The 15,979-nt window shown below is 32.1% G+C and overlaps 1 protein-coding gene across 1 annotated transcript in view; it reads left to right on the top strand.

Moving 5' to 3' along the window:
- LOC125051824 (serine/threonine-protein kinase SIK2) overlaps positions 1–15,979 on the top strand; it is a 50,168-nt gene that overhangs the window by 15,171 nt on the left and 19,018 nt on the right. Inside the window, exons 3-5 of the mRNA XM_047652398.1 lie at positions 4,961–5,024; positions 13,734–13,849; positions 15,359–15,529. Of these exons, the coding sequence (XP_047508354.1) occupies positions 4,961–5,024; positions 13,734–13,849; positions 15,359–15,529 (351 nt within the window). The remainder of the gene's footprint in view (positions 1–4,960; positions 5,025–13,733; positions 13,850–15,358; positions 15,530–15,979) is intronic.

The following is a 15,979-nucleotide window of genomic DNA, read 5'->3' as shown; positions in this document are numbered from 1 at the left end:
AATGGGTGGCATTACCTATATAAGGTGATAGGTGAACTATAAAGCTCACAAAAGAGTTTGCGACTTTATATGAATTTTAGCCCATACAATAATTATGGCTATTATTGGCTTAAAAATAATGGTAATTAGTGGTCTATAATGTATTGGCACTATGTTCGTGTCCGAGATAACGCACTTGCGAACTGGTAGTAAATGTAAATTAACGATTAATTTAACTTGACGATTCAAAAGTGTACTTGGTTACCCACTTGAATAAAGATATTTTGAGTTTGAGTTTGAGTTTGAGTTTGCACTTTTGTTCACTACACTACACTAGTTCCAGTAACTTAAAAGGTTTCGTTCTCTTTGGGCGTCTTGTTCCCGTTGTATCAAGATGTAGATTGCCTCAGCATTCTAGACGCATATATTTAAGTTAGCATTCTAGACGCATATTTTTAAGTTAACTAAAGCATTCTTGAACTTTCTAAACTCTGACCCTATTATATCTAGATCTAATAAAATCCGTTTAATTACACGTTCACTCTTCTATCTCTTTTCATCACAGCGATAACAAAATTGAACTGTAGTTCAGTTACAAGAGTTTGTAACTGCAATTGGACAATTTTTTAATGCAACTACATAATATATATGCAAAAAAAAAATTTATATACAATTTTAATGGTTTATCGAAAATTATATACCAAACACTGATTCAACATAATTAAATACATAATTCCATTATTTATAAAACAATGATTTTGTTTAAGCTTACTAAATCTCAATCATATTAATTGTGTGATAAGGCAAGGAATGTTATCTAATTTATAATAGTTAAACATCAATTTAAAAAGCTCTTATAAAATAAGCTCTGTGTAACTTAAATTAAGGTGAAGTTGGAGGCTTGAAGCACATCATTATTTTGGTCGGGTGCTAACAAAGTTAAGAGCGCTGCTAGAATACATTAACTCGTGAGTATTTACGAACTACGGTTCATATCCAATTAAATTAAGCCTAAATAATTATTATTTACGATGTAATTTATATAATAATTATAGTTATGAGCGATGGTATTATCAAACGTTAAAAATGAGTTATGATAATAGCTTTTAGGCGTTAAATCAGTGGCTCTACAACCTCTTTAGGTCTGGGCCTCAGATTTCTGAATCTGTTTCATGATCATTTTTAAATCTAATAGGCAAATAGGTGATCAGCCTCCAGTGCCTGACACACGCCGTCGACTTTTTGGGTCTAAGACATGTCGGTTTCCTCACGATGTTTCCGTCACCGTTCGAGCGAATGTTAAATGAGCACTTACTCTGATTTAAATCACATCGCCACGATGCTAGTTTCAGTTACCGAGTTTGTGAATACGTTTAAGAAATTTCGCACATGTGCTTGGAGCCTACAAAAGATTTAAATTTGAATATACTAAAGCCTTTCAAAAGCACTAAAGACAAACTGTCTTATTGTTATGACCTAATCCAATATAACACTAATTCTTAATTTAAGAAAATAATCGTTAAATTGTCAAAAACAAAATAAAAATCATAGAAGGGAATTGAATTTTGTACTTGAACTAGTATCGTCGCTCCTATTTGTACATTTTCCTTTTGGAGGTGTCCAAAGTCCACGTACTATTATTATTATTTTATTACACTCTTTAGATTTAAAACACGCCTATATTACCACCAATATTATCATTATATTTATAAATTAGATACTCAACGTTTTCCTAATAGCGTTTCTTTTTATAGAAAATAAGTAACATTTGTATAAGGTTTTGCTTTTGTCACAAGTAAATTCTGTGAAGAATAGGTATTGTTTACGTCAAGCGACTTTCACGTGATATTCTCGTGCGATCTTAATGTAAATACTGCTTTATTAACATTTATATACACTTATTTTAACATCGCTCTTTAGATGTTACGTTTTAAAAAATATAAATGTATTACTGGGTCAGGCAAATTTAATTTATACTAAATATTATAAAAAGAGGTTACCATTTTTTTAAATGCCGTAGCCATGGCAACAAACATGGTACTAACAACCACGTTTTGTGCCTTCACGAAACTGATATGGAGAGTTAATTAAAATTAGAAGCACGCAAAATTAAGTATTAAATTAAATTTATTAAAAGAAAGCTTAAGCCGGTCAAATGAGTGTATTATTTGAAAATGGCTATCGGTTTTTATTAAAGTTTGATAAATACGCAGTTTACAGGAAGTGGCCAGTGGGTAAGTGCGCCACAAATTAGGTCAGTTATCATACAATGATTATAACATGCGGCTTATAATTTTTCAATGGCGTAAGTTAAATTGATTAATTGTTATTTTTTAACGAAAAAAAATATGGGTAGGTACCCACTGGAAGCAACTTTGACATATTAAGCAGAGATTCTTATATACATATACTAGCCGTTTCCCGCCCGCTTTGCTGGGCGAAATAAATAAAATTTTATGTTTCATTATTATTATTTTTTCATATTTTTATTATTCTTTTTTTTAACTTCCCGCTAAGAAAGTTTTCGAAAATCGAGTTTTTAACAGATGACGTTTTGAGGTTCTAGAAAGCCTCCCCGAATGTTTCCGCGGTGAAGTCCGTATGTATAAATTTTCATAAAAGTAAAACAGCAATAAAAAATAATCGCATCGAATGGCAGTAGTTTCATGTCGATACGATCAGTGGTTTAGGCGTGAAGGAGCCTCAAACGAAGACCATGTTTCTTATACATATATAATATAGATAAACCTTGCCTTTCAATCATTATATCAATAAGACATTTAAATAGACAGAAGAAATTTAAATTTTTACGAAGTTAAAATGGTTACATTGTACAAATGACACATTGATACATTGAATTAGGTATGAACTAAATTCACACGTTATTTAACGCATAAACTTAAAGACAATACTGCAATAAAATTCGCACTGAAAAAGTGTTTTTCGAATGAATTGCTTCAGCATATCGTAAACATGAGGAAAGATGCGTCATTTCATATAAATTTATTTTTAAACTTTATTTTTGGCGTGTCCGCTAACAGTTCATTGGCGCGACCTTAGGTTTTTCATTAATGGAAAAGAATACAATTCTAACTTTTTCAAGTTTGGATCTTGATATTAGTAGACGGGTAATTTTGTCTTGCTTTCGACTAAAGTAAAAATAGCCTTTATTCGAGTACACTATAACTACACTAAGTCAATGTCATATTTTATGTCTCACACTAGTACTCGACCTCCGATGGAAAGAAGGCCTCCTGCAAATTCTTTCACTTCTCTCTATTTTTTCACTTGTCCAAATTTTCCAACTTTGCCCCGCTATCCCTTATATTTTATGTTCCCAAATGTTTGGTGGGCAACCTCTCTTTTTTCGCACCTCTGGGCCATTCTCAGTAAGGGTCTTTTTAACCAAACTGCCATCACCAATGCGGCCAATGTGACCGGCCCATTTCCATTTTAACTTTTTTGTATGTTAGTCTTTAATTTTTTTACTTTTAACTACTTGCCACAAGAGTCCTGTCACTATGTTATGCAAAGGTTAATAACATAATAAATGGAAACTGACTAGCAAAATTTTATATTATGGTAAAATGCACCTTAATCTTACGGAATAAAGGTATAGTCAGTATCCTAAGATAATTATTGTCATTATTATTTTAAAGGTATTCCCGAATTCTAAAGAATTCTGAACGGGTTGTTTGTCATACGTCATGCGTGAATTCCATACTAAAATATATGGGCATTACCCATTAAATACATACAGTGACGCTGTTACAAGGAAGAGGGACTTACAGGAAGGCTATTTTAGGGTATAATCATGCTAATTGATTTCCGTAACTTTGCAAAATGAGTATAACAATGGTTCAAATTAAAAAAAAAAACAACAATGTTGAACACAAAAAACTTGACAATTGGAGTATCAGGGTTACCAGTTCTTCTTTTAAGAACTTATGTTTAGCCTCAACATCGTAATTAATATTACACAGATAACAATGCAGTTTATTAGCTTAGTAATATTATACAGATTAGATTTAGTTTAGCTTAGAACGCATTTAATATTTATTTTCTAGAGTGATTCGCGAGCACAAATTACTTTTCTAATTGGATCAGAAACTGCGGAACAAATTAAACCTTTTACAGTGAATCTCTGAACAAATTTGAGATGTCTTAAGATAAGCGTGAATAAAACAAACTTGAATATTTGAAACACTCCCATTAAGTGGATATTTAAATTAAGAACAACCAATCTTAAGACTAAGTAAAGAATCTTAAGAATTTTGAAATGGTATAATTTCGATGAATGACTTCAATTCATTTTGTCCTTATCCGATTTAATTATTTTTTGTAATGAACTTTCATATTGTGTATTGATGTAGTTATGTTACTGACCGTATGTTATTTTGGCTATAATTAAAAGAAAATGGCCATACGTTGTTTTCCAAGTATTTTGAGATTATTTAGTAAGTTGAATTTTCTTAAGAGTTACTAATTACTTAGGTAATCATAAAGACTAAATGATGTCATCTAAAGAAGTGATAATTGCAAGTTGGAAGTAGTTGGTACTAAAATTAAATATGAAATTAGAATGGCTTTCGTTATAGGAAGCTTTGAAGAAACATTTTTTTTTTAAACACGCAATTTTTTTAACGAAAACCCCAGGCGTTAAAACCTGTGGTATTGGCCTCAGATCTCGTTATCTGTTTCGTATTAAATTTTTTTTACATCAATAATAATAAAAATAATTAATTATTAATTAATTATTAAATTGTGCTTTCTTCGCAACGAATAAGTATCGAAATACAGGGAAGAAATGCTGCCAGCATTAAAGGTACTCTGCCGGGACCAAATTTTTATATTTGTTTTAATTTTCTATTTATCAATGTATTATTATTATTACTATGTAGATTAAGATGATTAATATTGTATATTTGTGTTAGAATTAAATGGATTTAAAGTTTATAACAATACTATATTTTATTTACAGGTCATGGAAACGAAGAACATGATATACATAGTCTCAGAGTACGCGAGCAAGGGAGAAATCTTCGGTGAGTCATACTACATTTACATTGTAAACATTTCATTCAAATCTAATTTAGTTACTTGCGTAACGTTAGAAACTAGAAAGCATTAGATTCCTCAATTCAACAATATAGGAAAAATTAAGACAATTGGTGACCTTTTGGCCCCGAAGTGAAATACTGGTTTAAGTAGGAATGTTTTTTTGAGTGAGATAGAAGACACCATCTGTATCTCGCTTGGTGACTTTTAGGTATAAAGAGTTACTAGGTGGTCACGAAACGTTACAACGTTGTACCCAATAATAAAATGGTACAGAAAACGTTACGGCGCGTTACATGGGAGGGTTGGTCAATAATCTTCAAAAATTGCGTGACGTAATTCTTGAACGCTCCCTTAATATTATAACATAAAAATTTATTATTTTTCCTTATTTTGGTAAAAATATATATTTTATTTAAAAAAAAACATAATTTTAAAGCGCAGCGAATACAATTTACTTCAATCAGTGTTTGACACTCTAATGTATCTTAATGATATTAAAACTAATCAATTCGATTTTATAGAGAAACACATAGAAATCAATTTTTTTCGTAACACGTAAATCGTGAATTGTAATTGCTTCTAGAGTTCGTGACATCGTTAATTTGAACAAAAAATTTCGATCTACCTCGCAATATTGTGGTAGAATGATAATATTAATGGCTTGTCCGGGGCAAAGCTACCCTCGTTATTACACCAGTCACGGTATTGAGTTGATATTTGAAAAATAGCCACCATTCCCGTGATTTATCGCAGGAATCCGAGGTATTTTAGATTTTTGTGTTCTCTGTCAATTTCAACACTAATTTTCAGTAACGATTGATATATATATATGTTACAGTTAACACTAGTTTTTAGTTAAAACTCGTTTTCCCTAGTTAAAAATAGTTTTGACTAAATGCCTTTGTCAAAACTAGAAATAACAAGTGAAAACTAGAATTTACCACTGATATAATTCATTTTCTGATAAAACTAGTTGTCACTCCGAGCTTTAGTTACAACTAGCACTAGAGAAACTAATTTGAATTTTGGGATTGAAAACAAGATAAAGTTTTAAAAATATTTATTCAAAAGATCTAGGGTATAGAAACATAGTACCGTACCTAGTAAAAAAAACTTACACTAAAGGAACATTTTAGGGAACATCAGCATAAAGTAGTTGCCAAGGTGACAACATTAATTAAAAGTAAATAAAATAATCAAACAAATCAACAGAATACAACCATAAAATTTAAAAAAGGAACATTATAATAATATTTTTAAGGGATATTGGTAAACATACAATAAAAAAATAATCAAACAACCTTAAAATTAAAAAAGATGACGATATACTTGTTATTGCAAGACAAACTATCGTGGCATTTTGAATTACAAAGGTAGCCATTTTTCTTGCAGAGACACCTTTTTGACATACATCCTTTCTTACATACGCAGAATAAAGTAGCCTTGGTCTGAACAGTTTTAACTGACTAACTTCGAAAAAACGCGTTTTGTCTAATAATAACTAGTTTTAACTGATATTCATTTGTGAGCATTAGTTAATTCTAGTTTTAACAAAGGCGTTTAGTAAAAACGCGTTCTAACTAGGAATAACGCGTTCTATCTAAAAACCGGTTTTAACTGTAACATATATATTTCTTCTATTGAAAGTAATATTCTCTTATTATGTCCTATAAACCTGTGATGTTAATATTTAATAACTTATAACAAATAATATATATTTATTACATTTGCAGACGTCTAAGGTCTTTACTTTATACCAGTCTCTTTAAAATTACTGTTTTATCACTACCAACCAAAAGCTGTAATATAGTGAAATCTCTTTACAACAACATTCTATATAACGATAACTCTCTATAACGAATGAAAATGCTCGGTCCCTTGATATTCGTTATAAAGAGTGTACACTGTATATCGTATCGTATCTGTAATGAAAACATTTTTTAATTAGGATTTGATAAGCAAAAGCACGAATTTTACGATGATTAATAGTGATTAAAAAAAAAGTCTACGCATCAAAGCCTGCGCATTTTTTATTATATATTTTATTTGTGTGTGGGTTGATTCTGTATGTAATGTGTACTGTCAATGTTACGCGTAGGTGTTTTTGAATATAAATAACTAATTACGACCCACAAATGTCCCTATACGGTGAAGGACTCAAAGGATGGGCGGTATAACCTTTATGCTATCCGAATATAGAATATTCTCGAAGTATTACTTGGTTATATTCTAATAGGTAGACCTAGTGCTTTCCAACCTTTTTTGCGCCATGTTTTACCTTAGCCTTTCTAAAATTATTATGCCCCACCCCCCAAATGTATTTATGTACGTTACAGGGGGGGGGGGGGGAATAATTTGTTATTGATGTAAACAATTTAATTTTTCATATAATAAATGACAGATATTATGAAGAAATTACTATAACATTTCTGAAATTCAAATTCCAAATAATTTTAATAATTCCCTGTGGGGCGTGGGCCCAACTTAAGAAAACACTTTTTTTTTCTTTTTTTTTTATACGATGTGAAAATGCGCTTACGCAGGCCCGCATCAAGGATGTCGAGCTTGACGCGGGGGACTGTGGGGCTAGGTCTACACTCATAACTTTAGAAAACACTGGTCTAACCCCATTCATAACTATAGACCACAGGAATTTTTGGCTTTATCACTCGCACGTCATTTTGCAAACAAATAAAGGTGACAAAACATTATTTAATTGAAGCGTAAGTTTATATATTTAGGTATTATTAAGCTTTTTGTGAATCATTTGTTGAACATGACAGCTGTTTATTTCTTTCCTCTTTTCGTATAAAAACGTCTAGTTTTCCTTATATTCATGTAACAGGTTTTAGAGAATAATTTGTGTGAATATACAAAAAATCTATACAAAAACACTTTGCATCTGTTTGCCTGCCGTTAGCAAAACTATATCCATACTACACGATTAGATATTCCTTAACCCACATAAAATTTAAATGTCGAGGACATTTTTACTAACATTTATTACTTCTAAACGTTGGGACGGTCCATTGTCGACCCCTGTATGACGTAAGCAGTTTGGCAATGACGTCACTGGGAAGGGGATGGGTAGCAATTTCGCGCACAGCTGACGATACTGAAATTCGTCTATGGAAAATTTACAATAATTCGGATGTGATTGTCGTTTGATACCTAGTGTAGCAGATGTTCGCGATGGCTTATAGGTAAAGTTTCTGTTTGATTAGAATTATGTAAAATTAGACTGAATTAACTTATACACAATTTAAACGGACTCCTAAGAGTAAGTCGTGAGTACTGGGTTCGTTCCCCGGCTGTGCACAATAGAATTTCTATGTGCGCATTTAACATTCGCTCTAACGGTGAAGAAAAACATCGTGAGGAAACCGGTTTGACAAAAAAAGTCGACGTCGCTCTGTCACAGTTCTTTTTTAATTCGCTTGATAGGTCGGAGCGTTTTTGTCATATTCGTGAGTTTCATGAGCTAGTGGTAATTGCGCATATAGAAAATCCGTTAATGCAAAGCCGGACATCGAACGAACCACCTCAGGGTTAATAGTCGCAAACTTTAAGCATCAAATTATTGTGATTACTGGGGCTCTTATTTAGACAATTTCAATTAACATGAATTTAAGTACTCGGAAGTTTTTAATAAAGTATTAAATTACGCATTTAAGGTGTTAGTTACGGGGAAGTGATTTGATTTTCCTGCTTTTAAAAATGGTTGGTGTCAAAACATACGGAAACAAACTGTTTTAAGTGATAAACAACCATTTAATGACTCAATCATGATAGTGGCTGATGCTAAAGTTCGCAATTATCATATTAGTTGTACATAACTATTTATTTAAAACGCATAAATATAAAAAGCGAAGAAACAAGAATAATACGTAAAATCAAGCGTAATAGACACTTTTTTGACCGTCTTTAAAACCGAAAGTTAAATTCGACGAAGTTTTTTGTTTCTTTAAAAAATTTGAGCAGCACTCTATGTTAATTTTGTAGAATCATAAATCTAATATAATTAAAATAAGGAACTATACAAATTGTATGGAAAATTAATTCTATCATTCAAAACGTATTCGAATACCTGAAGGAAATAATTATTCTCTTATTTCTATTGATTGGTCTTGTATTACCAAGAGAATCAAATTAAACGACCTTTTTTATGGGCAAGAGGCTCACTTTATGGTAAGTGATACCGCCCCCATAGACTCACATTGGCAGAGGGCTCGCAAGTACGTTGTCGGCCTTTTTAACCATTTGTTCGGAAATACTTCCATAGGCAGCTGGTTCCACATCGTGCTGGTGCCCAGCAAAAACTGCCTTAACTTAACTTACTGCTGCTCAGTTGTGGAACGACGGACTTCGAAGATAATATTAGGCTGTTTTATTGGAAAAATCAATGTAAGCCTATGTGACCTATTTCATGCAAATCCGAATCATTTCAGATGTTGATCATCGGCAGAGCTAAACTTAAAAATGCAAAAGAAAAATAACACGTCGAATAATGTTCGGTTTTTTAAGTCGGCAAAAAATTTGACAATGGGTAAATGCAATAAGTACCAAAGTTACTTGTATACGTATACAATTATATAATAACTTATACAATGGAAATCCCAATATTTACAATGAACGATTTTCGTTTCTGCGACCTTCAGAAGTGCTAAATTATTTGAGTATTTTCTTTATTACAGAAGTTGATAAGAAATTAAAATAAGGAAGTTGTTAGGCGTTCGCCTCATTAAACACATTAATCGATTAACGAAAATAATTACATCGTATGTTTGTTAGGATTTTAGGCTTGGTTTAAAATTCATGACCTTAAAGGGGCGGTTCATCTATAACGGTCGTTTGTGGGGCGTCCTGAGCATAAGTAAAAATTACTATGGCGATCGCTCACTTGTTCAGATAAACGGCGACACGATCTATCTTTCTGTTCGACGAATCGACTTCGTCTTCAAAAGTAAAAGCCACAGACTAGATTAAATATCTCTCTCTTCGCTATCTTCCGCGCTTACACCCGCGGGTGTCGTCGGGGAACCCCGTTAAGTATAACGTTGCGGAGGGTGTCGTGTTCGGGCCCCGCTCAACGGCGGGCGGTCTTTGTGGTGGATCTGGAGCGGCACTGGGCCTCGTAGGTGCTACGTGTGCAAGGACGTTCGTGGGACTAGATTAAACTCATACAGTTTACCTATATAAAGAAAAATTTACCTAAACCTACCTAGGTTATATTATACGTGTGTGAAATGCGTGTAAGAATATCTCAAAAACAACTGTACTGATTTGGATGAAACATGAACTGTTCCCGAAGTTAGAATATAATAAACACTTTGAACATATATAAAAAAAGTAGACATTATATGTAAAAGGGAAGGTCAACTGCTAAAAGCAGTTTCTTCCAGACATACCTTGTTTTAAACGAAAGAGTTTTAGGATGATCTTTATATATCTTATAGTCCGATTTTTATTTATACAGTAATATCATATTATATCGAATCGAACCGTATCAGTTTATTCTTATTAATTTATTCAAATTTTAATTTAAATTTATACGAAAATTAAAAATATTACTGATTACGTAAAGCGATATATTCTCTGAAGAATAGAATTTCTTATTCATAGTCCGAAATGACAGGTGGCCGGCGCAGGTGCACGGCTGGATTCATAAAATGCAGGTGGATGAAAATTAAACTTCACGAATTCGCATTAATATTTAAAGTCTGACATGAAACCTTTTTATACTTTTTAAGTCACGTTCTTTTTTCAGAGGTTTTAATATTAATTATTTTTTAATTATATCATTAATATAGAATGTAAAAAGATCTTATTTAGAAAATTACTTAGCCAAAAGATTTAAAGTCTTAATATATATAAATTACGTGTCACGTTGTTTGTCCGCTATGGACTCCTAAACTACCGAACCGATTTGAATCAAATTGGCACACCGTGTGCAGTTTGATCTAACTTAAAAGATAGCATAGCTCACATCTCAATTTGTACCCGCAATATTATTTTATTGCAAAATATTCGTTTATTATTTGATTGTCACAATTCTAACAGATGGCGCTGTGTTGAAAGTACCAACGTTTCAAATAAGCTACAATTTAATGGCATTACCACCTAAACAGCATGGTGGTCCCCATGACTGGTGTTCTCCTACCGTTTCCCTTGAATAGGTTACTACTATGCAATATAACTAAAACCTGCATGGAACTGCTAAGCCCATTCCGAAAACATTGATCTCGGAATTCAAAACGAGTTAAACAAATAAAATAATAACTTACATACATAATTCTACTAACTAAATACAAAGAATAAACCTCCAAAGTGATATTAACACTATCATTGGACACAAAACGCAATTCAGTGCAGATTTCATATAAAATATTCAAATGTGTGGCCTGATTCCACAGGAAGTCTATTTTAACAACGACTGAAATCTACATAAGCGAATGAGTCTTGAAAAGGACTTTTTGTCGGCAAACTGATTTATCAATCACTTGAAGATAAAATTGTGTTTTTTTTATTTTTTTTATTTATAACTAGCGGACCCGACAGACGTTGTCCTGTCTTAACTATGAATATTGATTTTAAATTGGTATAATTAATTAAAAAATATTTCAGAAACACAGTGTTTATTATTCTAATGCTTTATGTTATACAACATTCTTTGTTTGTTTCTCTGGCTCGCATATATCAATATAATAAATCCAATCGAATCATTTATTTTAAACGATATTAATTTTTCTTACATCCTCTTTGACAATATTTGCAGCACGCATTCTGTCAATGTTATGTCAAACGCCATAAGGTTACATCAAAAAGTTCGAATTGTATGGTGGTTAAGTATTCTTAAATTTTCTAATTTTCCGCGCAATTTTTTCTTTTTTTCTTTTATAAGAACCTTCTCCTGACAATTAAAAAAAAAATCAGACAAATCGGTTAAGCCGTTTTCATGTTATGTCGTGACAACGGAAAACGGGTTTAATTTTTATATATATAGATTTTAACCCCATGACCCGACCCGAACTGGCTTCAGGATTCGCGTACAACTAGCATAGTTACGGTTAACTGAGTTTTTAAAAATTATAATTGATCGATCGTGACTTTTTAGAACATTAGTTAGTAAAACACGTAATTGTTAGCTGTTTGTCATGTTTGCCCAAGTGGGGCATAGGGCATGCAGCGTAGAAAACCAGCCTTATCGGCTCTAGACAGATCTCTTAATTTCACTCCACGTCATTCCAGCTTCCTTCGCCTCTGCAATGATGCTTCGTTGCCAGGTCTGTTTTGGGCGGTCAAGTTTCCTTTTGCCTTGTTGTTTCCAGTCGAGAGCTTGCTTGGCAATGTGACTGTGTCCATTGGCACCTATATGGCGTATTACATTAATAATTATCCCAAGATTAAATATACATAACATATGATATTAAAGAAAATCGAATTAAGAAAGCTTCACTTCGGACACTACGAATATTTGTAATAATTTTGGATATAATTATGTAGTTTATATTTTATGATACGGGGAAATAATATTAAAAGAAGGTTTATCGTTCCGACTTATACAGTATAGTACAGACTGAAACATCTACACTAAAAGCCAAAAATCTGAAATAAAACCATCCTAAAATAATACTTTCGTATAGAAAAATGACAATTTTATATTCATCTTAGAAAGCAATATTTCTCGGAATTGTATTACGTTCGTGGCCTTTTATGGATTTACATATATCAGGATGAAAAATATTGGAATTCTATTTCTAAGCTTAACTTCAGTAATAAAGGAGCACGCATATTTCACGATAAGCACGAGATTATAATTCCGCTTGTAATCTATGTTTTATACTGATTTAGTGGAACGGTTTTGTATGGTTTATATTTAATAGTATCTGTATCTTAAAAATGCTTAATGCTTATTAAGGGTTGTATGTATTTCTTTATGCTGTATGATTGTATCATAAAAAAAATAAAAATAACATTTTTTGTCTAAAAAATAAAATTAAGGGGTGGACCGGACCATCCTTATCATTTTGGGAGATGAAAATAGCTCGATTCTCAGACTTACTGAATATGCATAAAAAATTTCATAAGAATCGGTCGAGCCGTTTCGGAGGAGTATGAGAACAAACATTGTGATACGAGAATTTTATATACCTATATGATATGATATGATTACTAAATTTCATATTTTCTTTTACAAATTACTATTCATCATATATAAATTATAATTAAAATAATTATGTAAAATATAAAGTTTTTATAGAATTCAGATAAACCTTTGTGCACTAATTTAATTTCCTTCTGCATAAAGTATAGAGCGAAACAACAAATTAAAAAGAGGTTTCATTACATTAACATGAAAGCGGTCAAAAACAAAAGAGAATTTAAAAATGTAAATCCTTTTGATAAATGAAGAGTCGGATAAATTTTTATGTTTCATGCAGATGTCGCAAAGTACTTGAAATTCGACTGTAATTCATAAATGTTCTTAAAAAATGCGTAATTTTTATCTCTGAAATTATCTTACATGAAATCCGTACAACCCGTATTTTAATACAAAAATCAACACATTTTTGCATATAACTTGAATGACGCTCTGTGGAATATTTGTTACTAAAAACTTTGTTATTCCATAATTTAGAGATTACTGTTTTTTTTGTTCTTAATATATTTTTAATAATTAATTATTTCTTTAGATTACATCGCGAGGTATGGCCGAATGGCAGAGCAAGCGGCAAGAAGAAAGTTTTGGCAAATTCTGTCGGCGGTGGAATATTGTCACGAGAGGCGGATTGTACATAGAGACCTCAAAGTTAGTACTTAGTTTGCTAAATTCACAGTGAGGCTTGGGCGACTAATGTAAATTTTCTGTTTTTTTTTAAGCCGTTCTTAGTTTAGTATAATTTAAATATTTTCTGAAAATATTTTGTACATATACAGCTTTTCCGACGATATTCGTTGTTTAACTATTGCTTTGTTGCTCCTAAACGAATTTCTGCTTTTTTGTTTGTAAAACAGTAACATGTGTGAAAATACTATGTCCCACAAACAAAGGTAGATAAAAGTGTAAAATTAAATGGCTGGCTTTTACGCATTTTTTCGAAACTGGTGTTCCCTATTTCTTTAGAAAATATAGGATAGTTTCCGTAAGTACGTAAAAAAGATAGCTACTATTTTTACTGTGTAACAAAGTCAAACCTTTTATACGAATACTTTCATTCAAAGTTGTGTAAGCACAAGTTTTCTTTTCTCGTACCCTCGCTGCACATTGCATCTGGCAGTTGGAACTTCACGGATATTAAATGTGTACAAAGCTATATTTAGACATATTGCATAAGATATAAAAATCAAGCCTTCTTAGAGGGCACTATTTAAAATCGTTGATCTTTAAGGCTTTATACAAATTTTGTGCTGGCTGTAATAGTTAGGTTAAGTGCACTAAATATTGGAAATTATATAATTTGTAATTGCACTTATAGAACTAAGAACTCCGTGGTATGTTTTCAATTCAATTCAACTCAAAATTATTTATTCATATATACACAATGTACACTTATGAACGTCAAAAAAAATGCTTCATTTACTGTTCTCAAATCAAGGGCGTAGAACGGAAGAGAAGAACTGGCAGAAAACTCTCCGCCACTCCTTTTAATCGCCATGTTTAGTTTATATTATGACTAGTGATTTTTAGTGAGCCTTCTATCACAGGCAAGTCAACTGACCATGTTTTAACCTAATAAATAAGGACATTTGACAACATTTTTCAATACCGCTCCCGAAATCGTAACATTCCGTAACCCGTAGAGAAAAAATAACGCGAGTTCAGAGCTCTTTTGCGAAATGATTTGTATTTATTTTGGATTCTATAGAAAAGACGTGAACGTTATATGAACATTTTGATCAGCTTTGGTGCTGATCATGGCGCTTTGAATACTTTATATTAGCTCAGGGATATTTATCCGATGATATATTTGAATGAGATTTTACAAAAATATTTTTGTTTGAAAAATAATTTACGAAACAGTTATGAGTTTTATTTCGGGACAATTGCTGTAAAATTGTACTAATCATTTAAGGCTTTATAATAATTATCAGCTATTTTTATAGTATGGCGTTCAGTTTTAGTCCCAATAATTCCAAGTTAAATTCATACCATTAAATCCTGGTATTAAAAGAGCCATAACGTTCATTGGTTTAGAAGCAATGATGCCAATTGCCGCAGATTATACAGCAGAAGTTATCATAGTTAATATAGCTTTTCTTTTGCCTTTTATACGTTTGCTTTACAAAGCTTTTGGTAAAAAAAACTTTTCTCATCTAGGCGGAGAATTTGCTGTTGGATGCAAACATGAACATAAAGATAGCAGATTTTGGGTTCAGTAACTACTATGCCCAGGGAGAACTACTTGCTACCTGGTGCGGTTCCCCGCCCTATGCCGCCCCAGAAGTCTTTGAAGGCAAGCGGTATACGGGACCGGAAATAGATATATGGGTAAGTGATACGCCATTTTTCATACTTGTTTCTTCTTGAATTCACAGTTGTGTATAGCATAACCCTAATGTTTTGATTGTAAGTTTTGGTCTCGGCACGTAAATTTTCAGTTTTTTTTAATCTACTTCTAGTAGGAAAATTTTTGAATCGAGTTTTACGTATCTGAAGCAATCTATTTGCGGGGAACCACAACATTTAAATCTTGTAAGACCAAATAGCTATATGAATACTAACAAATAAGACAAAGCCGAACCTTGTCTATTTCCTCTCTGGAAACCCGAAAACAACCCTTTATAATTTTTATAAAGAAAGTTTTGAATCATCAGCTTGCGGAATGAAGCTTTTTGCAGAAGTGCAAAATCCGTTTCAGAATAGTACTATCAAAAATGCTCGATTTTTCAGCAATTTATGACGTCCTGCTTACGTATTACGTGATATATTTGAATGAGT

The sequence above is a fragment of the Pieris napi genome, chromosome 8, assembly GCF_905475465.1.
Source record: "Pieris napi chromosome 8, ilPieNapi1.2, whole genome shotgun sequence".
NCBI lineage: Eukaryota > Metazoa > Arthropoda > Insecta > Lepidoptera > Pieridae > Pieris > Pieris napi.
Note: the sequence above shows the minus strand (reverse complement) of the source record. Positions and strands in the feature narration are given on the sequence as shown.